This window comes from Acipenser ruthenus, chromosome 1 (genome assembly GCF_902713425.1).
Source record: "Acipenser ruthenus chromosome 1, fAciRut3.2 maternal haplotype, whole genome shotgun sequence".
NCBI classification, from domain to species: domain Eukaryota; kingdom Metazoa; phylum Chordata; class Actinopteri; order Acipenseriformes; family Acipenseridae; genus Acipenser; species Acipenser ruthenus.
In genome coordinates this window covers 19,272,745-19,298,958 of record NC_081189.1, presented here as the reverse complement: position 1 = coordinate 19,298,958, position 26,214 = coordinate 19,272,745, and the positions used below count along the sequence as shown (strand labels likewise).

The 26,214-nt window shown below is 38.8% G+C and overlaps 1 protein-coding gene across 1 annotated transcript in view; it reads right to left on the bottom strand.

The window, feature by feature from the left end:
• LOC117409052 (lysosome membrane protein 2-like) overlaps nucleotides 1-26,214 on the bottom strand; it is a 45,148-nt gene that overhangs the window by 13,714 nt on the left and 5,220 nt on the right. Inside the window, exons 4-9 of the mRNA XM_059017444.1 lie at nucleotides 25,352-25,543; nucleotides 23,420-23,511; nucleotides 22,686-22,805; nucleotides 19,698-19,876; nucleotides 19,274-19,392; nucleotides 7,642-7,715 (exon numbers count right to left, since the gene is read on the bottom strand). Of these exons, the coding sequence (XP_058873427.1) occupies nucleotides 7,642-7,715; nucleotides 19,274-19,392; nucleotides 19,698-19,876; nucleotides 22,686-22,805; nucleotides 23,420-23,511; nucleotides 25,352-25,543 (776 nt within the window). The remainder of the gene's footprint in view (nucleotides 1-7,641; nucleotides 7,716-19,273; nucleotides 19,393-19,697; nucleotides 19,877-22,685; nucleotides 22,806-23,419; nucleotides 23,512-25,351; nucleotides 25,544-26,214) is intronic.

The window sequence follows — 26,214 nt, the reverse complement described above, 5'->3', positions numbered from 1 at the left end:
GCAACTGAGGCTGCCTAAATCCACAGAACTGTGGTTAGTTCTCCAAGATGTTTGGGCCAACCTACCTGCCGAGTTCCTTCAAAAACTGTGTGCAAGTGTACCTAGAAGAATTGATGCTGTTTTGAAGGCAAAGGGTGGTCACACCAAATATTGATTTGATGTAGATTTTTCTTCTGTTCACTCACTTTGCATTTTGTTCATTGATAAATATAAACAATTAACATGTCTATTTTTGAAAGCATTCTTACTTTACAGCATTTTTTCACACCTGCCTAAAACTTTTGCACAGTACTGTATATATTATATATATATATATATATATATATATATATATATATATATATATATATATATATATATATATATATTTTAATATTATACACATACATACATACATACACACACACACACATATATATAAAAAATACATATATATAAAACTGCAGTGTACAAAATTGAAGGCATATGAAAGAAAGTTTTTTAAAAGATGTACACAAGAAGTTTAAAAGATTAAAAAATCTTTTATTTTCAGACGTTTCGTGCAAAAGCCCTTCTTCAGCTGTTTAAAAAGAAAAGTAAACACAGTGGTATACACGTTTTTGCTCAGAGAGCCAACTTCCCAACTTCTGTTTAACATACCTTTGTCAAGGGAAAGTGTGTTTGAAAACAAACATTGGAGGTATTTATAGGCTTTCTGATACCATGGTAACCACACATTTATTTTTCTTTAAATCTAATGTCTTTGTGATGTCATTCACTATATTAAACCTTCAGACATCATGGTATCTAGTCTATTTATTCATTTATTTTCTTTTATTCTTCTATATTGTACACTATCTAATTACATTTTTTCAAAAACCACAAACTTTAGGTCATCCATGGTGTGTCTGTTCTTTGTAAAGTGCTGAACTATTGTTTCATTTTCTTTTTTTATTTCTTATTTGTTAAGTGGTTCTGTATTCTTTTATAATGATGTACCTGTCTATCCAACATATTTTATTTTATTACATTTTATGGAAACTGAACATTTACTTTCTTTATTTGCAATTTCACTTTATATACACACACACACACACACACACACACACACACACACACACACACACACACACACACACACACACACACTACAATGGAGTGAGAAATGAAATACAACAATGCAGGCAAGAACAGATTGTACCATGATGTACCATGATGTTGCTTGTGCTTATTAAGCAATATTGGAAATGGCCTTCTGCCATTTATTTCTAATAATAGCACTGCACTAATGGTAAAGTCCAAAATGATCAGCATTCAGGTCATTAAACCTGACAAACGATCCAAGAATTATGTTCTCGAAAGTGGTGGCAAAGGCACGATGTGACCAGTAATATATGAATTCAGCTTTTATTAGGGAGTTCCCCTAAATCCCTTGTTTAGAAAGATACAGGGTGTTAATGACAGGATAGTAGTCTGCCATCTGGGTGCGTGCATTCGGTGCCGAGTGACAGGCAGAACATCGAGACGGAGGGTGAAGTTGATACGTCCCGCAGGCAAACAGAATCACATACATCAACACACTGAACAGAATCACATACATCAACACACTGAACAACTCAAGAGACACTATCAGCAATGGTAGCGCACGTAGTTCATACAACACAGTGTACGAACACTTTGGTAGGATCTAAAATCACTGAACTAATCTTCTCTGTTTAATAATAAACAAACTCTGGTTACTAGCCCGGCTGTCGCTGGTTTCGACTTGCTTACTCACTCTTCAGTATCCAACCTGTGCTGAAGAGCTTGATCATGGCAGATAAACGGTTTGGGCGGATATGTGACGGGCAGATACACGAAAGATTACTGTATTACCAAAGCAGACTCAGTGTCATTGTTTGCCAAACCAAATGCCAGTATCTTCAGCTGCAGGACACATGGAAGGAGCTATTATGGGGGAGCTGTCTTGTCCCAACTGTTTTTTTTTATTTTTATTATTATTTTAACAGTGCCCATTTGGCTTTTGGTAAAGTTTTTTTTTTGTAGCACAGTTCTGACCATTTTCTTTATCTCGCAGTGTGAGCTTTGACTGGTCTGTGCACACTTGTCAGTGGAGATTTTAACATCCAGGAAGGAAAACTAAATTGCAGTTGTCTTGTACTTTGGCCATAACTTCTACCTTTACACGTAGGCAACACAATTATCAGCATAATACATTTACAAGCTGCCAACTTCACGTGATCGTTGCACACGAATCAATCTTGCTGTTGTTATTTTATTGAACTTATTTATTTCTGTATGAGCTTTGTTTTTTTATATTGCATGGGGGAAACGATACGAAACACAGAAGTTTATAATACAAAAAGATTGGGCCCTGTTTTAATGATCAAATGGTGCTGTATCTACAGTAAATACAGCCACTGTGTAGATAACTGAAATAGGTTTCAATGGGGACAGATTTATTAAGGTCTTTATGCTAAAATGCAATTTGCAACACTTTTTGTGAAAGGTTAATACGACAATGTTACACAACTTGTAGTAAAAAGCTTTAGTACTCCTGTGAGTTCTACATTAATATTCCGAGATGTTTGTTGTTTTCTTTGAACTGCTCCCCTGGAACCCTGCTCTTCAGTTCTAGTTTTCTGCCGTGTCAGCCAACAAATCAGTAAGCACCAGTACCATCTGCAGCACTGCTGTGTATTACCAGCTGAACTTGAGCACCGTCTCTTACTTCTGTAAAGACACATTAAAACGTGGCTAAGGCAGGCAACCAGAAATGAAGAGCAGCTCCTAAATGTACGTGAATGCACCTTATGAACAAAAATGGTTTTACACCACCCTTGATAAAGTCGAATGAAACCTGCTTAATAATGTTACATTAGCATATTGAATTACATACGGAAAAAGTTTCGAAATCTAACATGAAATACTGTACTACTATTATGGCTTTTGGCAGACTCTTGCAATATCATTTTGTAGTTTCTTTGATTACATGATGTTAAATAAAAGATCCAAATGATGTTCATAGCTAAATTATTATTATTATTTTATTTATTATGTCTTAATCATAAAATTCTAGGTAATGCAAAACTTTTGGCCATAGCTGTAGGTCTTTGGCACTTTAAGAAAAAGGGATCACAATGCATGTTCCCAAATATTACCAAAGCAGGCCCGGTGTCATTGTTCACCATAGCAAATGACAGTGTCTTCAGGATGAGGGACACTGGTAAGGAGCTTGTGACAGAGAGAGCCCTGTTGCTGGTTCCTGCGCAAATGTGTGCATCTGGGACTCGGAACAGGAGACGCATTGCTGAGCAGCCAAGTGAGCAGTCAGGCTCGTGTCCGGCGCTGAGCTGATCGGGACGTCCGGGGAGGGGGGGGGGGGGGGGGTGCCCAGGGAGGCTGCGTGGAGCTCAAAAAGCATCTGCACTACAGCTCAAGGCTACTGCACTGACATTTCTACACAGGCGGCCGCTTAGTGAAAGCTTTAGCTTGTTGATATTGAGGAGGAGCGTGTCCACTCCATGAAGAGAACTACTACACGAGACCCTTCCACTCCAAGACGGTGCTCGTGAAGGCATTGACCAGGCAAGGCAGTTTGAAGAGACTAGAGTAACCGTGAGGATGCCGGGACTCCGGGAGCCCAGAAGTAGGTCAGTTTAGGGGATTTAATACAGTAAAGTGAGTACTAGTAGTGTAGTAGGTTCCAGGAGCAGGACGTTCCTTTTAGTGGGACTAGTGCTCGCCATTTGTGGACAAACTTTTATTTTTAGCTTCGTTTTATTTTGTTTTGCTTATTAAATCTGACACTAGGACTACCATTGCTGGTACCTGTGTTATTAAATCTATGGGGAGTTTTGTTTTTTATTATTAATATTTTAACAGTGCCCATTTGGCTTTTGGTAATTGTTTTTAGCACAGTTCTGAAAATGTTCTTTGTCACGCAGTGTGAGCTTTGACCGGTGCGATTTTAACAACTGGGAAGTAAAACTAAATTGCAGTTGTCCTGTACTTTGGGCACAACTACTACCTTTACACGTAGGCAACACAAATAACAGCATAAGTTTACAAAGCTGCCAACTTCACATGGTTGTTGCACACTAATAATTTATTTTTTCTTTTTTTTTTTTACAATCCTAAAATTCTAGGTAATGCAAAACTTTTGACCATAGCTGTAGACTTATCAAATTAAATTTAAAAACACAGTTGCTGATAATTGCAAATAGAACTAGGATGATTGTAAACATCATAAAAAGTGATGGGAACAGTATAAAAATAAGAAAGTACATTTGAAGTTACTTTCTATTTAAAAGATGCCATTGAGATCCAAGTGTCAAGGATAAATCTGAATAAAGGTCAACAAGTCACTTCCCAGGGAACTATTCTTGGTATTGGTTGATAAAGAATTGCAGAGCTACATGCAAAACTAGTCCGAGCAGCTATCCACCCCAGACAAATCACTGCCTTCCTGTAGGTAAACATCCTGCACCAAATTCCTCTGGAATAGGTTTATTTCTCCCTGGGGCTAATCTCTCTCCTTTACTGAAAATGACATCTCCAAAACAGACATTGTAACATTACTGTAACTGAAAAAGGCACAAATAGTCAATTTCAGCCCCACGTCTCCCCCTTTCAGGGTTTCCTGACAAATGACCAGTATTTAAACATTATATGACAACGTATATAAACCACATGGTGTTATTTATGCACTACACAAAAAGTCACCAAAATTAATTATTCTTGGTGAAGTGAAGCACTGCAATTTGAGGGTAGAAACCAAAAACATTCGACTGTGAAAAGTAGTGTTTTCTTCGATTGGCAAGAATTTACTCAATAAGCTGAAACAACTGGTACTACATAAAAGTTAGATTTCGCTATTTCAAAAGCTTCTACAAACAAATGCATTCTTTTCAAATTCTGCAATATGAGTGAAATTTCCAAAAAAAATAAAAACAAAATGTAAAATGTACTTTATTTATGACTCCCTTAAGCCCACTTTGCCAGCCTGTATCACTGCCATTGCTTTAATATGGCATTGGACAATTTTGTACTGTTATCAAATTTTTTTTTTTTTTTGCATCACCCCCTATACAATGAACTACTTTTCAAATGAAACATGCTGGACAATGTTACGTTAACATATTGAATTACATATCGCTTTATAGTTTTCCAAAAATTTAAAAATGTGACATTTGAAATCTAACATGAAATACTGGAGTACTATTGTAGTTTCCGGTAGACGTTTGAAATATAATTTTGTAGTTTCTTAGATTGCATGACGTTAAATAAAATATCGAAATTATGTTCGTATAGTTTATGAAAACTACTGTACTGTACCATTCCATTTTTCTACAATATTGTAAGAAAAGTCAGTTGCGTGGTGCATATCGCTTATTGCGGACTAGCGGTATCACACTGTGCATTTATTTTAAATTGCTAAAAACAGGTGCGGCACTTATTCAAAGGCAGTGCTTATTCAAGGGCGATGGGAATTAAAAGTGCTATGGTTTTTGAAAGTACATAGTGCTGTGTACCTACAGAATTCTTTTTTGTTTGGGTTCCATAAACTTCATAGTAAAATACCGGTATGCTCCAGTGTGTAATTGTATTCTTTTAAATACATTTTATTCATGTTCATTCAATATATATATATATATATATATATATATATATATATATATATATATATATATATATATACACATATATATTAAAACTCAGTTTGCTTTTGTTCATTTGCAGAATGTGAAAGTGAAAGCAGTACTCCGTGTGTGCTGAAAATCTTGTTCTATGCAACTTAGTCATTGGCTTTTCCAAATGTGTTGTACTCCACCACAGAAAACCTGTGTACAAATAACTTTTCCTGTAGTCAATGATTTATTTTTCTACCTTACTTGAAATGGCCCTGTCCGTTGATTAAACATTGCCATTCAGTTTATTGCAGATGGTTTACAAAATTGTAAATTGCAGCAGCTTTACTTCTGTTTTTTAAAATGAACTTGAGTAACCGTTCACTATGAGCACAAGGCCTTGTTTGAAGTTAGCTTGTACAGTATACCAATATTTGGTCAAATGAATCGATCTGACAGTTTCACCTCAGAAGGGCACTGCTTTATCTCTCACTGGTATTGCCTTGGTGAGGACAGTGAATATTTGCTTTAGCAGATGCAGAGATCATTTTACTATTAGGTTTGCAGAGTCTACAGTATGGGTTTCATTACCATTGAAGGCAAAGGGCTCTATTCTGGGTTTTACGGGAAAAGCCACTTAGCACTGTCAAAGTCATATGCTGCAAGGAATGCAATTGGGGATTTGCATGTCAGCAGTTTTTATTGTACATTATTTTTAAGAACAACTGATCTTGATTCCAGTAAGCCCTATAGAGCAATCATATAATCACTGACAGTTGTGTATGTTTGATTATGTTTCTTTAAAAACATAGAGATAAAGAAACTAACACATACAGTACTAGCATTTCTGAAAAGCCAAAATCATACAGATGAAACATGCACTGTTTAACCGAAAAAATTATCTTAAAAAAACAGTTGTTAAAAGGAAAAATACATATTTTAAATGTCGAGTATTTCTGTTTATAACCTGAATGAACAGATGTCAGTTAGGTGTAGCTATAGAGGCAATATGGGTTCATTTGTATTGATTGTTGCAATATTAAAACCAGGGTTGGGGTCAATTTCAATTCCTTCAAATAATTGGAATTGTTAAAAGGGAATGGGAATTGGAATTGGGAATTGATTTTAAAAAAGGAATTGAAATTGAAAAAAAGGGAATTGACCCCAACACTGATTAAAACAGAAATTTGAACCATGCAATTTAACCAGCACCCAGGAACTTACAAAGAAACAAGGACCAGGGGTCACAAATGGAGATGGAAAATAGGAGGCACTTTTTTACACAGAGAATTGTGAGGGTCTGGAACCAACTCCCCAGTAATGTTGTTGAAGCTGACACCCTGGGATCCTTCAAGAAGCTGCTTGATGAGATTCTGGAATCAGTAAGCTACTAACAGCCAAAGAGCAAGATGGGCCGAATGGCCTCCTCTCGTTTGTAAACGTTCTTATGTTGTAAAGGAACCATTTTCACAGAAGAGAAAGAGAACCACTTAACAGTTTAGTTATTGTTTGGCTGTTAAAATGTGCCTGTTAACTATTAACTCTTGCATGGTGATGCAGGGGCCCAGCATGTAAAACACCCACTAGCCTCCCGCAAGTACAGTCACCGTGTTCCCTAGCTGTATCCCTTTACACCACAAATACATTTCTAAGTCGGCATGGCCATGGCTCCCAGCATTATAAAGGTGGAGCACTGCATTGGACACATTTACATCTCACGTAAATAAATTGTTAAACCATGGTGAAAAAATTACATTTGGGCAACTGGCTGCATATTGTAATTAAGACTGGACTAACTGTACTGTCACTGCAGCTTAGTCATAGTATAACTAGACTGCAACCGCAATTTAGGAGAACAAGAAGTACATTGTGATGCAATGAAACAACATGCAAGCCTCAATTCAAAAGCTTAAGGGGCAGCTACAGCATAAAGTTGTTAAAAGCAGTTATTACTTCACATATGTTGCATTTTTTACGCAATTAAATGCAAATCTGACTTGTAGAATAAATGCATTTTGTAAACTTTACTCACCTAAAAGCTTCAATTTTCTCAAGAAAGGCGTTCACCTGGACTCGTTTTGCACCCCTCACAAGAATGCCTGTGAGCTGATTTAAAAAAAAAAAAAAAAAAAAAGTTAAATTGTGGAACAGAGAGAGAGAGAGAGAGAAATTTAAAAACAGACTTCTTAAATCCTATATAAAACAAACAACTGAAAAGTGGACTTAAACCAACTGACTTCAAATCATGTATCTAACACACACTGCAATTACAAAAATTAGAATGTCACTTTCCAGGATCATACACAATTAGGAACAACCTTTTTTCTAGTTTAAGGTATGCTATAACAGAGCAGTGAACAACTATTACAGGGACAGTGTCAAAGAGGTCTTTATAAACGAGTGATTTAACAGAATTGCCTTCCATCTGCGATCACTGCTGTATCTCTCTTAATGTTTTTAAATCAAAATTATTATGTATTTTTTTTTAATAAAATTAGCTTTATTGCAATTAATAACTAGCTAGAAGAATATTGGTATAAAGGGGGCTATACAAATATAAAATCGTATACATGTGTATGGTCCTTCTATACAGGTTTGGCTGTACTGCACAGTATGGACCAAACTGCTTTTTTTCTACAGGGCTCAGTTGGTATACACGGTCTCTATGCCAAAGCAGTTGTGGGTTACATATTAACTGGAGATACAGTGTTTGGATATTGTAAAAACATTTTGTCGATCTTAATGACCTTTGTGTGTAAAGAATAAAAATAAATAAATAAATAAATAAATAAATAAATAAATAAAAAATGAAAGCTTATAAAATCAGCTTTCATTATTCCAGTGGAGCAACGAGTAGAACAAACTACTTGCAGGTAAAGTACAATAAAACAAAAACAAAACGGTCAGACACACAAACAGAAGATATCTTGACAAACTAGTTGTACTATGGATTGAAGAAAGACTAGTGACAAATACATTTTACTGTGAGCTTTTTTGACCCATCTCAGCTTTGTCACTCCATGTTCACATTTAAAACCTGAACTAGCTCAATGCAGTGTGAGACTTGACTATTCCTTATAATCTGTTTGGAGCATGGGTCTGGCTCTGTGAGTACTTATACTCTTTCGGCCTAAAGGCTAAGTCATTCCCCAACCCCCGACCTAATGCTAGTGCTGTGTGCGTGTGTCATGTGCAACTGTAAATGAGTTAACTGCTGTGTAAATTTGACATAATGTATTTGCTTTGTTTCCGCGATTGTAATAAGTCACTACTATCGGCAGACCTGAAACAAGATATCGGTTTGGTTGCCTGAGAATGTACGAGCTTAACTAGTTTGAAACAATATAACTAATTGAAGTAGTTGACTGAATGGCCTGAGAAATGATTTAGAACACTGTCAGCTCTAGTTCATGAAAACATTTTTATTTTCTTTATAGTAATTTGTGAATATAAAACTGGGAATGTAACACCTGCCTTTTTATAGCAATGCAATTTACTTCATATGCTGGGAATCAGAGACCTTCTCAGTGGAAGTCCACAGTTGCAATGAGTGTATATATATTTGTGGCAATGTGCCCCGCCCCTGTGTGCAATTGTGTGTTATGTGTTGTATGTATGGTGCGTATGTTAATGTTGGTGTATAGATTGGTACACGGGATATAAACGGGTCTGTGTTTCACGTGTATTTGAAAAGTGTAGATTTGTATTTAGGCACGAGGAGGGCACAAATCACTTCACGTGCTGGTTAAATGTAATATGTGAGCACGGGGTTGCACAGAATTAATTCACGTGCTGGGATTCAAGTGAATAATTAATTAGTAATTGAATCCCAGCACAACAGTATAAATAGGCACATTTTTAGTCACTTGGGGTTGTTAGGTGTTCGGTGAGTGGAGAACGGGATTGGAGACGGAGGTATTTGTGAATTATAAAAGAATAGTTAAATCTGCTCACCGTGTTTTGTTCGTCTGTCTGTGCACTGTTTAGTTCGTTTTGTTTGTCCTTTTTATTTTGGCGATAGTGCCGTGTCCTGTTTTGTGCTTGTGTTCTGTTCAAACCTTTTATTTTCTGTGCTGTTTTATTAAATGCTGAGCGCGATCACGCGTTCAGCCTCACCAAACCCCAAGTCTCTCGGTATTCCTTCCTGCTTCTGGTCTGACGCCACCCACTCTGGCCGTCTTTGTGACACGTGGTGTCATCGTGGGATAGCCGCGCCTCCAAGCGTCAGACCAGGAGGGGTTTTGTTTAAAAAAAAAAAAAAAGTCAATGGCAGAAGACGCCATTAAACTGCGGGGCTGGTTCCTGGAGAATGCTGGGCTGGAGGCCCAGGCTCTACCCATAGTCGTCCGGGCCCTGTGGATGATGGACTGTGAGAGATGGGAGGCCTATCAGCAGGAACACACCCCAAACACCTTGCAGGAAGGTGTGGAGTTTGTCCTCAGCTACCTGGAGGCAACCATAAACGGAACAGCAGCCCAGGTAGCAGGACCACCAGCAGAGGAGTACCTGCTGTCCCCATCTCCACCAGCAGAGGGTGAGTACCTGCTGTCCCCATCTCCACCAGCAGAGGGTGAATGCCTGCTGGTTTTGCCTTCACAGCCCAAGCGGGAGGCAGAGACGGATAAAGAGGTGAAGGACAGGGAGGAGGAGTGCCGCCTAAGGGCCAGGCATCCACGGCGATGTAACAAGCCATCGCCGGGGTGCCTCCTCTGCGACCAGGATCACCTGTTCGCCCACTGTCCCTTCCGCAGTTATGGGGAGGAGCCTGAGCGTCCACAGCCCAAGCGGGAGGAGCCTGAGCGTCCACAGCCCGAGCGGGAGGAGCCTGAGCGTCCACAGCCCAAATGGGAGAAGCCTGAGCGTCCACAGCCCAAATGGGAGGAGCCTGAGCGTCCACAGCCCAAATGGGAGGAGCCTGAGCGTCCACAGCCCAAATGGGAGGAGCCTGAGCGTCCACAGCCCAAGCGGAAGGAGCCTGAGCGTCCTACGCCTGAGTGGAAGGAGCCCGAACATCCTACGCCTGAGTGGGAGGAGCCCGAACGTCCTACGCCTGAGTGGGGGGAGCCCGAACGTCCTACGCCTGAGTGGGAGGAGCCCGAACGTCCTACGCCTGAGTGGGGGGAGCCCGAACGTCCACAGCCCAAGAGGGGGGAGTCGGTGCGTCCACAGCCCAAAAGGGAGGAGTCTGTGCGTCCACAGCCCAAAAGGGAGGAGTCGGTGCGTCCACAGCCCAAAAGGGAGGAGTCGGTGCGTCCACAGCCCAAAAGGGAGGAGTCTGTGCGTCCACAGCCCAAAAGGGAGGAGTCGGTGCGTCCACAGCCCAAAAGGGAGGAGTCGGTGCGTCCACAGCCCAAAGGGAGGCAAGTCGGGGCTTCCACAGCTCTGGGACCCAAGCCACCAGCAGAGGGAAAATGCCTGCTGGTTCAGCCCCAAGAGCCGGAAGGGGAGGAGTTACAGGCCCAACCCCCTGAAAATTTTTGGGGGGGAGAGGGGCAGGAGGCTGGTGTCCCCCAGCAGCCTCTATTCATGCTGCTGACGGCAGCACGGGGCGCACCAGCCCAGCCGCCACAGCGGAGGGAGCCAGCGCCGCCAGGAACAGAGGAGCTGCCTCTGCCTCCGCCACCTCCACCGGCAGGGACAGAGCAGCAGGAGCTGCCTCTGTCTCCGCCACCTCCACCGGAAGGAGCAGAGGAGCAGGAGCTGCCTCTGCCTCCGCCACCTCCACCGCTTCCTCCACTAGGAGCAGAGGAGCAGGAGCTGCCTCTGCCTCCACCACCGCCAGGAGCAGAGGAGCTGGAGCTGCCTCTGCCTCCACCACCGCCAGGAGCAGAGGAGCTGGAGCTGCCTCTGCCTCCACCACCGCCAGGAGCAGAGGAGCTGGAGCTGCCTCTGCTTCCGCCACCGCCCGGAGCAGAGGAGCAGGAGCTGCCTCTGCTGCCCGTACCTCCACAGGGAGTACGGTGGCCGGAGCCCCAGAAAGGGGAGCTGCCGGCCACGAAGAAGGGGGACGAGGTCTGGAGACCACTTTCCCCAGCAGCAGTTTCGCTGCAGGAGTTCTTGTGGCCGGAGCCCCACAGGAGGGAGCTGCCGGCTACGAAGAAGGGGGAGGTCGGGGGACCACCTGCCCCCGCAGCTTTTTCGCTGCAGGACGGGACCAGCAGGCTGTCAGCCGTGCCACTACCGGCAGGGGTGCTGACAGCATTGCCAGCCATGGGCCCACTGAAGCCTCCCTTCCCAGCCCGAGACTTTGTCCTGGACTGCTGGGTTTTTAAGGGGGGAGGTGGCCGTTGAGGCCATGTGTGCTTTGCACAGGGGGGGGTATATGTGGCAATGTGCCCCGCCCCTGTGTGCAATTGTGTGTTATGTGTTGTATGTATGGTGCGTATGTTAATGTTGGTGTATAGATTGGTACACGGGATATAAACGGGTCTGTGTTTCACGTGTATTTAAAAAGTGTAGATTTGTATTTAGGCACGAGGAGGGCACAAATCACTTCACGTGCTGGTTAAATGTAATATGTGAGCACGGGGTTGCACAGAATTAATTCACGTGCTGGTATTCAAGTGAATAATTAATTAGTAATTGAATCCCAGCACAACAGTATAAATAGGCACATTTTTAGTCACTCGGGGTTGTTAGGTGTTCGGTGAGTGGAGAACGGGATTGGAGACGGAGGTATTTGTGAATTATAAAAGAATAGTTAAATCTGCTCACCGTGTTTTGTTCGTCTGTCTGTGCACTGTTTAGTTCGTTTTGTTTGTCCTTTTTATTTTGGCGATAGTGCCGTGTCCTGTTTTGTGCTTGTGTTCTGTTCAAACCTTTTATTTTCTGTGCTGTTTTATTAAATGCTGAGCGCGATCACGCGTTCAGCCTCACCAAACCCCAAGTCTCTCGTTATTCCTTCCTGCTTCTGGTCTGACGCCACCCACTCTGGCCGTCTTTGTGACAATATTATATATACCATATTACTTCAATTTGGCACCGCTGCATTTTTTAAATTGATCAAAATGACTGCGGCCCTTAAAGGAGAGCGGCGATTATACGAGGGCGGCCTTTATTAAGAATACTATGCTTTACAAACGCTGCAATATTTTACTAAATGATTTAAGGCATTTTAGAAACTGTGCCATGAGAGGCTCTAATCTGCAGCACTGTACTCTTGTGTGTTTTGGGGGCTTGAATACAGTACATTTACTGACAGTTAACAAGACCCTATTAGGTGGGAGTTGGGAAGTCAGGGGAGTACTGTACCAGCGAATCAGGAGTGTGTATTGGTTGCTATGGGGTGGGACAAGAAGAGGAGAGACAACGGTAGTTGAGTGTGATGCAGTTGTTTTTCTTAACTAAAAATATTACCTCTGAATATCGGTTTGATTTCTGTTAAAACTAAAATATATCCTACTTGGTTATTTTTTTTTTTCCCTCACTGTAATTTACCTGCTTGTTTGTAATTGTAATAAAAAACAAAACCCCCTACAAGAAGATATCTTCGGCCAGCTTTCGGATAGCACTTAGAGTGACCAGCACAGCTCTAAGTTCCTCTGAGTTTAAGTTTTCACCATCCAAGCTGACGACGAGGTAAACGGACAGCCCTTGTTTTATCCCCTGCTGTGTTGGCACTGAACTCTGCTAGAAAAAAAGGGACGTGAAGGACTGCTGTGCTTTAAGTAGTTCATCTTGGGTTGTCTGTCGGGACTATACTATAAAATAACATTTGTTTACTAAGGTGGGTGTACAATAGTTTGTATTACATGCTGGATTGAGGTTGCAGTCTCTTCGGGGGTGTCATGTACATAGGCAGAGTCGCACGTTTCTTTCTTTATATTTTGAGCAGGGGTTTCTTTATTGAGAGCGGTGTTTATTTCGAGGGCGGTGTCTATTAAAAAGCTGATATCTGAGTGAGGCGTTAATTCGAGGGCGGCATTAATTCGAAGTAATACAGTATATATATATATATATATATATATATATATATATATATATATATACATATATATACACACACACACACACAATTTGAACATTTAAAAATGATCAAAGAACGAAATTAAACATTATTTTGCTCTTTGAGAGAATTACTTTGATCAAATTGCGAAATGGAAAATATCATACCAGCAAAGAATGAAACACAAAAGAGACCGTTTCTTCGGTCTTCGGTCTGCTGGAGGATTCCTGGAGCAACTTTACAGCCAAATTGAATTTCAATTGTCTGATAGTTAGTTCATTCCTAATTTGGACCCAAAGAAAACAAACTTTCTCTTCGTACAGCAGGAGCAGCTGATTCTGGGGCTATGCAAGGCTTCATTTTTGTCAAACAAAGAAGTGCTTCTGTGTGCATAAGGGCGAATGTGCAATACTAAATGCCACAGCAGCAAGCCTTGCAAAAACAAATAGTGATTTGTACGTTTCTAAATCTAAATAGTGATATTTTTTTAAATGAAAGCTCATTATGGTTTCTTTATATGTATCTAATTTGATTGAACTACTTTAAATTTTACCTGACGACTTATCTAAATAATCAAAGCAGTGGTTTAAAATTAGACTATGTAGCCCAGTACAGCTCTCAATATGGTTTCTTTTGAAAATGTTGTCATCTCAAATAAAAACCTTTAAGAAGGTTTTCTTTCTGTCAACAAGCAGCCTTTGTCTTTATTCCACAGGCGCGGCACTGTCTGGTGCTGATCGGGGTCTGCAAAATCTGTTTTCTAAAAAGTGGTAGTTCACCTTTCCCTATGATTTTTGAGAATATTAAAGGTTTAAGAAGCATACTTTCTTTCTTTCGCGTAAAAAACAATGATTAGACAAACGTGGATTTGATTTTGCAGTTTAAATACTGTGTATACAGTAGTCTTAAAACAATACATTTTTAATTGTGTTAGTTTTTTCCTCTAAAACTGTATTTTCTAAATAACAAGGCGACAACATTACAAATGTTATTTCAAGCTCGCTCGAAATGTAATGTTTGAGGTCATTATCCTCCTAAATTGCTTACCATGACCCCCTCAATGGGTTAACTCCTGCATAAATAATAAATACATAATTAATCAATGACATATCTTACAAATATAAATGTACTTATTTTAAGTTAATTCAATAACTGCAGTGTGGAGTAGTGGTTAGGGCTCTGGACTCTTGACCGGAGGGTTGTGGGTTCAATCCCTGTTAGGGGACACTGCTGCTGTACCCTTGAGCAAGGTACTTTACCTAGATTGCTCCAGTAAAAACCCAACTGTATAAATAGGTAACTGTATGTAAAAATAATGTGATATCTTATAACAATTGTAAGTCGCCCTGGATAAGGGCGTCTGCTAAGAAATAAATAATAATAATAATAATAATAATAATAATAATAATTAAAAAAAAAATATTGTATTAAAGTTTGTATTTATTTTTTTTTTTTTAATTCAGTCGTCGCCAATTATTTTACCCCGGTTTTTCACCCCAATTTAGCATGCCCAATTATTATCTGTATCCTCGGCTCACCGCTCGCAACCCCCCCCCCCCCCCCCCGCAATTTGATCAAAATAATTTGCTCAAAGACTGAAATAATATTAATAATCGTTCTTTGATAATTTGTAAATGGTCAAATTGTGAAATGGTTATTTTTGTCAGTGACTGACCGAATCCTGACTGAGAGTTACTTATTTGCATGCATGCATACATATTTTTATATGTTGCCCTACAATAGTCACATCCATTAAAACAAAATAAAATGAAACAGCTGAGGCAGTAGGGGGCAGCTATGCAGGCAGAATTTACAATTAACCCCATTTTACTGATGTCACTGTATTTATCCTTATCTATACTTACACGGTACATAACATATCTTTGACTTTGAACATCGAAATACTCCACATTTCATAATGACATAAAGGACTTCAGACCAAGGCCAACACCATATTCCCATGAGATGGTCCTTAAAAGATCATCAATATACCAGTACCCTACATTGTAACTGATACCACATGTATATTTAGGTACTGTTATTGTAAAATCTGGAATAGGTCATTTTAACATACTGTACATACAGTACCGGAGTCTAAATTTTAGCATGTTGGTCTGTATATTGCCCACTTCATGGGACTTTTTAAAAAAAAAAAAAATAAATAAAAAAAACACAACATGTATTTTCTGAATTTACAAATCCTATCAAGAAATATGAACAAACCTTAGTTAATTAGCTTCATCAACAAGGTGTCCATCATTAATAGTTACTCATTGTATAAATAATATATCTGTAATACGCATGATCAACCCAGTAATAAAAGTTCAGATTTTTTCTGAGTTCTGATTCTCTGTTTATTTACGTCTTGTCTGAACAAGGACAGTTATATAAAGGTATTGAGCCAGATCCACTTAGTGAAAGGCAGTTTAACAGGGGCCAAAGAGCAAACACAACACCATTATGAAATCAGCAACATGCCACTAAACACTGTGAACAAGAGGCATTTTCTTCCCCAGCTGCAATGGGTGTTTTTTTTTTTTTGCAGACTAACGTCCATTCAGAACTGAGCTCACCTTAAATAAATTCCCTCTGGCCCGTACCCTCTTCTGACCAGAATTAAGGGGTCATTTTCAGATTGCTTAGTGCTTAAAGTAGGTGCTGTGCACACACCAACTGTATTTTGGTTGCTCTGCACATAATTTTAAAGTGGTATTCTCAAATTGCTGCAACAGGAGTTTGTAAGATTCTGAGCAGTGCAAAAACCATGCAGCAGATCGAATGTAGATGAAATGTTAATGACTTCGTACTGTTTTTTATCATGTTCCTGCTAGCCACGGTGAAAAATAACTAGGATATGGTGTAAATACTGACTGCGTCAGTCTGAGAATAGCACACATCAAGGTGACATGTCCATGTTGCAAACATTCCAACATGCAACACTTCATTACACATTTTTAATTATATTGACTTCTGGCTTCTAGATTTCTAACATACATTTTCAATATGTTTCCACAACACTGAAAATACAAAGTTGCAAGCTGAAATGGCACATTAGAAGTGTTTGTAGTAGAGGCAGAAGCGAATTTCCAAACTCATACAAGCTCCCCAAAATACAGAAACATCATCAAGATAATTAATAATAACAAAAAGTACTACTTAACTCCTCACTTATTCCACACAGAAATACGGATTATAGTTTTTCCAATATACCCGGGTGTAACAGGCTGATTTGGTCAATCTATACTCAGCAGGGATAAGTCACAAAGTCATAACAGTTGTTTTTTTTTTAAAAACATTTTACAAGAACAATACCCCTGAGTTTCTGGATAACCACAGATAGGTGATAAAATGCTATATATAAAAAAAAACCTCCCCAAAGTCAAATATCTACAAAATATGCCTTGTTAGAATATATTATATACAGGGAGGGGTTCAAATACAAATAATTGAGCAGTTCTCAGAAATCGGACCTTATAATTCTATTTGGTTTGCATTGAGATAAATATAACATAATAACACAATAAAATAACCACATTACACATAGACTTACATGAGTAGTAGGGATCGACAAACAGTAGACTAGTCTCTGTGTCTTTCCTGAACAATTTAATTTGTTTAAATTAAGGTCACTTAAAACCTTAACTAGTAACACCACGTTCTTAATCCGGCAGTTGATTTTCAAATTTATACAAGCTCGCCTCACCAGGATGTCTAATTAGAAAACTCAACAACAGCCTAAACACAGATCAAGTGAACAATAAAAAAAATTAAATACATTTAACCTCCCACTTATTCCACACACATACAGATTAAAGTTTTGCCAGTGCTTTAACATGGAGCACATTTCTGTAGCATTTGCATGCAAGCAAATCAGTAGCCCACGTGTGAGAATGTTACATGTAGGTGTTTGCATCTCATTCAGGGATTCACAACACAGAAATAGACTGCATACATAAAGAAATGCACAACAAATACACAGCAAACTCAGTGAAAACAAAACAGCACTGAAGCAAACATTGAGTAATACCATAAGGTGCGATACAATACACTAAAAACAACTAACCTAGTGACTCCCAATCAGTCAATAGAACTTTACATTGTTTGGGAACCCTAACTGTTAAGGCTCATACCTTTGCTAGTTTAACCAGAGATTGATAAAACATACACATCCCACGAGTACTGAAAACATTGAATCAGAAAACATTTCCTGTGACCAGGGATGGAAATAAGACTTGCATTGCATAGCAGTTGTACCCATTCTAGGTTTTATTGAGAGCCTGGTTTGCCACAGTGTAGCTACAGGTAACACGCTCAGGTGTGTCTTATTAAACTCATAGTAAAGGAATGAGGCAAACTGATCTTCAGTAGAAAGTCTTATTTCCATCTCTCCCTGTGACACATTGCAATAATCTGAAAATGAAAAACAGAAGTATCCGAGTCAGTTAGGTAAAGTGGCTTTGCATGGCTGCAGATACGTTCTGAACACTTTCAGGACATACATGTGTTTGTGTCTATGTGTGCTGTGTTTATCTGTAGCAGCACACTACAATGTGAATAGTATCTATTACAAAGTACAGAGCCCCCTCTAGTGGTAGAATTCTGAGTTGAAAAACTTAAGGCTTTACAGCCAGCCTTTTATTATGAGTTTTTCAGGTACGAAAAAAAAAAAAAAAAAAACCACAAACATTTTTGGCACAAAATCAAATTCACTAACAATACATACTTCGTATATTGCAACAAGTCACCAACATTTCTGGAGCAAAATATTTATGGTTTTACAATATAAGAAACAAAGTTCATTCCCAAAACTGAAGCAGCCCAAAATATATACCTGGGGATGCGAGGGGTTGATTTAGTAAACCTATACCCAGGCGGGAGAAGCCCTGGATTGAATCAACCACAGACTTTGAGGTGTAACTTCAGGAGATCCACAGATACAGATTGGTGGTTAATGTAATCTAAGGCTGTAAAATGCTCTAAAAAAATCCCCAGTCAAATATCTACAAAAAAGGTTCTCATATTCTGACCTTTAGAATTATTTCTGGTCTGCAATATAACATAATAATGACACAGAACTATGTTAAACAGGGATTGACAAACAGTAGACTAGCCTGCATGTCATTCCTAAATGCTTTTAAATTAAGCCTAATAAAAACCTTTACAAAATGTTGCATTATTGTACATAAACCAAACCCAACACGAATGGCACTAATAACACCAAGTAAACACTATTTATTTCAAAAGTATACTTCCAGTAAACTGCTCCAATGCTAATTTGCTAAATTCCGGTGTTCTTATACTGTGGCACGAGGACGCTCTACTGTATGTTATGAAGTCCAAATTTATAAATGATGGGCCTCAGACCAGTTATTTAAATCCCTGATTATATATAAAACATCACCAATGAGCACAATTATTAATCCAATTTACTGAATATCAACAATAACAGTGCATGAAGTACAGTGTAGATTTTTTGTTTGTTTATCAATTTGGTTTGAATTAAACATGATCTATTTCGGTTCATTGTTTACTATTTGCAAACAATGAACCAAATACTGCAGAAGTGTCAAGCAGTGCTTCTTCAAGACAGCACCCGGCACCCTCGGTCCTAAAAAAACTATGAATTAACCACCATCAAGACTTGGTAATGACCACTGCAGAAACCTGTAAAATGAATATATCGGTTTTCCAAATCAAAACACACATTGTAACTGCTTACCGGGTTAATGTCCATTATCGTTTGATGATCCTCCTTATTTGGATTCATTCCGGCCACATCATCAATGTATTTCTGATCTGCCTGATAAAAATGCGGTGATGACATAATAATTGGCGCACCTGTTACAATAAAAAAAATAAAAAAAAATTATTACAAAATCTAAACCAGGGACAAGGAAATATTTTTTTCTTCTAAATGTCCTGAGTTTTGTTCAGTCTGTACCTTATATTTGTTCACAGGTAATAAGCCAGTTACAAAGAAACAACACAAAGGCCCTGGTCATGGTTCTAATTAACAGCCTTGTGGAAATCGTGACATAACAGTCAAGTGTGTGACAAAGAAACTGGCACCAGATGAAACACTGTGCACTCCTCCATCATATGCATAGCAGCTATTCCTGTAGTCATGATCCGCAAGCTTCTACCTTGCTTGCACACGCTGACGTTTAAGAGCCCTGAACCCAAGCAGTTTCCTGCTGGCACACAGAAGCCAGCATTTGCCGGATTTACTGTGATATTGGCAAACACTTCTTTGGGTGGCACAAATCTGTAGGCGGGTATCCCCTTCACATGGACTTCCTTTTCAAATGTAGCATAAAGAGACCTAGAACAAAACAGAGCAAAGTCAGAGCACATTCAAGGTGTTCAATACACACATGTGCATAAATAGTGGTGTAACCTTGGGATTCCTCTACATACATGATCATCTAGACAGAATTACATCAGTTGGTTCCCACACCGTTATTCTTTCTGTGCAATGTGTAAATTAATTCTAGTACGAGCGCAACACATCTGTAACAGTAAAACTATAGGAAACTAGTCGAATTGACAAATGATTCTGATAGTGTCATAACTGACAAAGGAATTATTCAAAACCTTTGTTTACAAGAGAGGTAGTGTTCGCTCTTTAGAGAGACTTGTGTTCTGTGTGTTGACAATATGTATAAAAAGACTGTCTGACCCTATTGCACTTAGACACCATACCCAACAGACAGCTCTTAAAGATTTCAAAAGAGGGCTGATAGTAGCAGGCACGTTGTCACAGACGGTTCTGGCACGTCCCTTTTGTGCTATAAGTCATTAGATCCTTTTGTATGGAAGGCCTCGGTTGCGTGTGGTTCTTTGATGGACCCAGATTAAGTTAAAATGTGTTTGCCCACTGACGATGGGAATGAGAATGTAGAGATGGGAGCCCAGCTAACAAGATTTAAGTTTTTGCAGGTATCAAGTAAAGACCCTGGTTGCCCACACCTGTGATGTAAACGCTGGTGTTGTGGTGTTCGCAGAGCCACTTCGAGCTGAGCCAGGAGAATTCGAATCTTGCTGGGAATGAGCTGAATTATTAGATATGGATTGGATGCTAGAGAATGAAATACAACACTAATAGTAATGTTGTAGGATTCTGTATTTTGTATCCTTTTGAATAAGTCTGTGTAAGGTCTGAAAAAGAGAGCTCTTGGTATCAAAAGGTCAGGCCGACCTGCTGAAAGTTCCAAACCTCCCTTATCAGGCAAAAACATCTTTTTTAATTAGACTCAGAGCCTCAAACATTTTAATACAGTGAGAACATAATGGCAAAATCTATGGAGCACAGTTAACATGCCAGAAACAATTTAACTAAAATAGGTTTGTGTTTCTACTATAGTAAGAAAAAACAAAAGTATTTAAATAAAACAACTGTGAGATTTTAAAAATAGCCTTAAGTAAATGCAGGAAGATGTTAGTCTGTATCCAAATATAGCAGTCCTAAGTTTTAATATTCAAGGTTGCATTTGCTAAGCAGGTGCCCAATTAAAACTTAACCTCTTGCCTTCTGTGTATACCAATGGAGTAAAATAATTACAATTTATAAAAGAGACTGCTGTCTTTAAGCTAAACACAGGTATTCTAGAATAATTCAAACAGAATATAAGTGTAAATGTTTTATTAGAACAGAGGAAGTGTTATCTTTGAATACAAGATAATAAAGTGTAAACAATGGCCCTGTCCACACTACATAACCGATCTCGAGAACCGTACTCGAAATCACTCTAATTAATCCAGCTCAAAGCATCCACACTGAAGTACCGTTTCATGTTTAGTCAGGCATAATGCGTCCACACACCATTAGAATAGTTCAGTTACAATTCCCAGCAGCGCAACGAACCGTGGAAATTAATATGATAGTATCCCACCATGCACTGTATTTTATTTTAAAATAATGTGTTATGCCCCATTTTAACAGAGGTCCATATTGCATAAATGAAATATAACAAGTATCGTGGAAAAAGTAAATCCGAACACACACAAGTAGGGCTTGAAGATTTCAGGTTTTATTTTTAATCAGGTGAAGTCCCTTTAAACAAATTGAGCCGATTCTTTTTCATAATTAAACTCAGAAAAAGCTGTTAATTACAAAACAATTTTTGTTTTTACCTTCATATCTTGCCTGAGCCTAATTCTGGTTCTCTTAGTTTTATTTCAAACAGAGCTGACAAATTACGTAATTTGTTCATCCCCGATCCTACTTTTAACTCGCATTTCATTTTTGCAGTTGCCTAATTTAACGTTGTGCTTTTGTTATTTTCCCCACTAGTATAACAGAGATGTCCCGACAGATTTTTTGAAGAATAAAAATGAATAACTAGTGCAGAGTGTACGCTGATAGCAAGTCCTTCAGGCACCTGCTCTGAGTATTTCGCCAAACATACCACAAAGCTTTTTGGGGTATTGGAGGATACACAAAAAAATGTAGTTTGGGTATTACAGCGTCCACACTTCTGATAAACCGCACTACCTGATGTGATCTAATTAGAATCGGACTCGAGACTACCTCCTGAGGTGGTCTCGAGTCCGGTTCTCAAGTACGGTATTAAATGCTGCGTAGTGTGGACGCAAACCGTATTTAGCACTTTTAAGCCGGCTTAAATGCAACTAATACAGTTTAAAGGCACAGTGTGGACAGGGCCTGTATTTAATAACTTTAGTACACAGTGGACCTACTGAAGGAAAATAACTAATTTTGTGACCTCTTTACCTGCTCGTAGCAATGCTGTGCTGGGCATGAAAAAATAGGTTTTGGCAGTTGAAGCGGGACTTCCATAACAAGATGCACAACTTACTAATGTGTCACAGTGTCAGTGTGGCAAACAACCAGAAGCACAGTAGTGACAGAGGACTACTGAGAGAAATTCTTCAACAGATTTGCCTGAAGGAATCAGAAGTACTCATTAAGGAACAGTCTTGTATCCCACTTAAACAGTTCCCAAAACCTGGCAGTCTAACTGCTCAGTCAAAGCTGTGCCATACCGGATGCTTGTTGTGGCCCAAAAACCAATTAACCATCTCAAGGGAGGCACTTCCATGATTGTGTCCAATCCCCTGTATGTTATCCAGCAATTTAATTGTAATTGTATGGTCACAGTTACACCCACCTGCACAAATCTGATGAGAAAATGTAGATTGTTTCATTCTTTGTTATGAGTGGGTGAAAGGAAGCTGCATCGGTCCCATTGATCATATTACACGTCTCGGAGGTCCACCAATCCAGCGAGCTAAAAATGAAATGACTTCAACTTAGCATTTGTTCTGTTATGTGAATAATAACCATTGAACCCTTAAATTAGACAGAGACAGGATGTACACAGGCTTGACATTGATAAATGGACACTGGAATACATTTAGGGTTTCATTTAGTGACTACTCAGTGAGTTACTCACACATTTAAAACAAAAAAAGACACAAATTTATAGTAGCTTTTTAAAAAGACCAAAAAGTTAAAAATATGCTAACTGTGTGAAATGCAAAAAACAATCACTTATCTGTATCACAGATGTTTGCTTTATTACTTGGTACTATGAGGATATGGGCAGTAAAAGTGAAATGTAATCCTGCTTAGTGAGAACATGTTTCAAAAGGGATAGGAACCTTGAGACAGCCTAAACTACAGCAATAAAGAAAATTAAACAAATTAGGCTGTGTTTATGAAAAGGCACATGCAGAGAAGACTAAGCTATAGAGACATGTTTTATACAGAAACCAAGGAATTATATTTTAGAAATGGCACTTTCTGTTTAAAAAAATATATATCAAATAAAAAGGCATAAATCTAGCTGCATTAATTTATTTCAAACAAACAGTATAGCGACGAGAGCAGAAACAAATATACCTTTCACCTCTCCACTCAACTATTCTGGCAAAGTCTTTATAGTCCTGTTCTCCAGTCAGGACGACATATTCACCATCATCAGTGGTGTTCATCTGGGAAATCAACAGATAATAGATCAGGTAATCGTACTATATGATTGTGCAAATAGTCTTGTATACAGTAGAGAGTGACACGGGAATGAAACTTCAGTCCTGTCCCATCCTGTTCTGGCAAAAATGTTCCTGTCCCATCCCATCCCGTGATATACAGAGATCAACTATTATTTGGAGGTGCAGATATTTTTCTATTCATGTATAAAATTAGGTTTTATAGGGTTTTGCATTAAACACTACCGGTATACTACTAGTAATTTGTTTTTAGTTTTTGTTTTTTCAGAAAAAAATACAGTGCAAGCACAATGTCTTTATAAGCACAATGTGCAAAATAATGATTTAATATATAAATTTGGTAATATAAAAACAACTGTTTAGAGTTTTGTGCTGCAGTTTCAGTTTCTAAACCTGTTACTAAGCAACCCGGCTCAGAGACAGTATGTCAGTGAAATACAGTATTACGAACCATTCATTCATTAAAAAAATAAACAGCAAAAAAAAAAAAAAAAAACATGGTATTGAAATAATATTTCATAAACGTTCAGGGAGTATTCATCATTTAGTTATTTATTAAAAATCGTAGTATTATACATACACCTTCAAGGTAGCGCCGTAGCAGAACCTCCAAAATAGTAGCTGCTACGGCCAAATGGTACCTGTTGGCATCTCTGCATTATGATTGGGGGTAATATTCATAAAAACCAAAAATGTGCACATCCTTAATATACTGTACATATGTATATAGAGAGAAATATGTTAAATACATGCCAGTAGCAATCCACAGCGTTCAGTTATTCTGCTAGTATCAATAATTAATGTTTCAATATTGTTAACTAAAGGACTGACACAACTATACAATTATGGGTAATATGAAATATTGTAAGTATCAATCTGTGTTAAACATAAGGGTTTTTATTAACCATTCCGTGTTGCCAAGACGCTGATTCTCATCGGTCTCTCTCCGAGTTTGATTCGGAGGCATACAGCTCGAATTGATACGGGAGACAATCCCTGTTTTCTCTCTCTATGTCAGAGACATCACTACATGATTCACATTCATAAGAGGTGTCTGAAACTGATCAAATTAGGTTACTCTCACTTTCACGGTCAGCCATACTGGTAGATGCAAGTAACCTGCGGGTATCTCCCTCTGTGACGTCACAGTCTCCTGGCCCCGAACCAGGAAATGGAGATCGCTCTCTGTGTATTTCCGGGTATTATTTGATTAATTGTAGCGCGATTAAACATAATTTGGTAAAATTAATGTGATTATATGTTCAAGTGAGACCTGTTAATATTATGTTTTATGTTTATGGTAACAGTCATATTCCCTGTCATCGGCTCTTCCTGTCTGCTGGTGGCAGAGTAGTCCCGTTCCTTCCCATTCCCAGAAGCTTAAATCCCGTTCTTGCCCGTCCTGAGAGCTTTATGTTTTTTATTTCCCGTTCCCGCGAGCTTCACTCCTGTACCGTCCCATCCCGCAAAATTTAACACAATTGTTTTCTCATACCGCAGGAATCCCGTGGCTCCCGTCTTCATGTCACTCTCTAGTATACAGGACTACATGTGCTTGTAAATTTGAAATCTATTACAAATCAACATACAAAAAGGTGCAAGGGTTAATATATTAAACCAAAGGAACGACTATATTTTCACAGAAAGCTGTGTGTAGTATAAGCTCAAGTGCCTGTTTCACAATTACACAACTGTAGTTTTATATCCAAATCCATTAAACACTGTATAGATTACATTGTTTGGTTTAAAAAACGAACAGCTGAGTTATTCACTGCAGGTGCCAGGTTCTTGTAAATATCACAGTGAGTTCAGACATCAGACTTACCTTATAAAAGAGGCCAAAGTATTCATCAATGTCAGGGCGAACTTTGTGAACAACAGCAAGTAAAGGATCTTTGTATCCCCAGAGTAGTTCATGTACAGTACGGGTCACAAACAGACCTATATTTTGGGACTTCATGTATGATGATATTAGGTTACTTATCAATGGGTGAGTTTTAAACTTTTCAATCATTGTCTGTATGAAAAATAAAAGAAATTACATTAATTATTCTCTATCCACAAAATACAGGCTTTTTTTATTTATTTATTTTTTTAACAATGAAACATTATATACAGTAATTGGATAAAAAAAACAGAAACATCTTGCCTTATGACTGCCCTCACATGACTGATTCATGTGCATGACCAGATTTTTTTTTTAATACTTTGCAGACTTTTCACTCTATTAACAGTGTTGTGTAACTGAATGAAAAAAAAAATAGTCATGGGGTAGTGGGATATTTTGTAATGCTCTGAACAGCTGTGAATCTAAATAGCGATGCCCTTTAACACTGTATTAGTCTGCTTCTGTATTCCACCAGATGTGATTTATTGACTGCTTATTAGCATTACTAAGCATGTGCATCAATAAAACTAAATTTCAATATTGAAATACATGTTCCTGAAATCTTGAAAATCAGTATGCAATAAGAAGCGGTCTACTGAACAAATAGCCTTGTGACAATAGACCAGTTGTGTCTGGCCAAGTCACCCAGCATGTGAGCACAGGGTACAGTATAAAAGAATGGCTGCTTTCATTCCAGACCGATTTCAAAAGTTAACATGAACCAGTCTAAATGTCTGGCTATTGAAAGGAAAGAGCAGAATTGTAAGGACTGAATGACAATACGAACATGTCAGACAGGG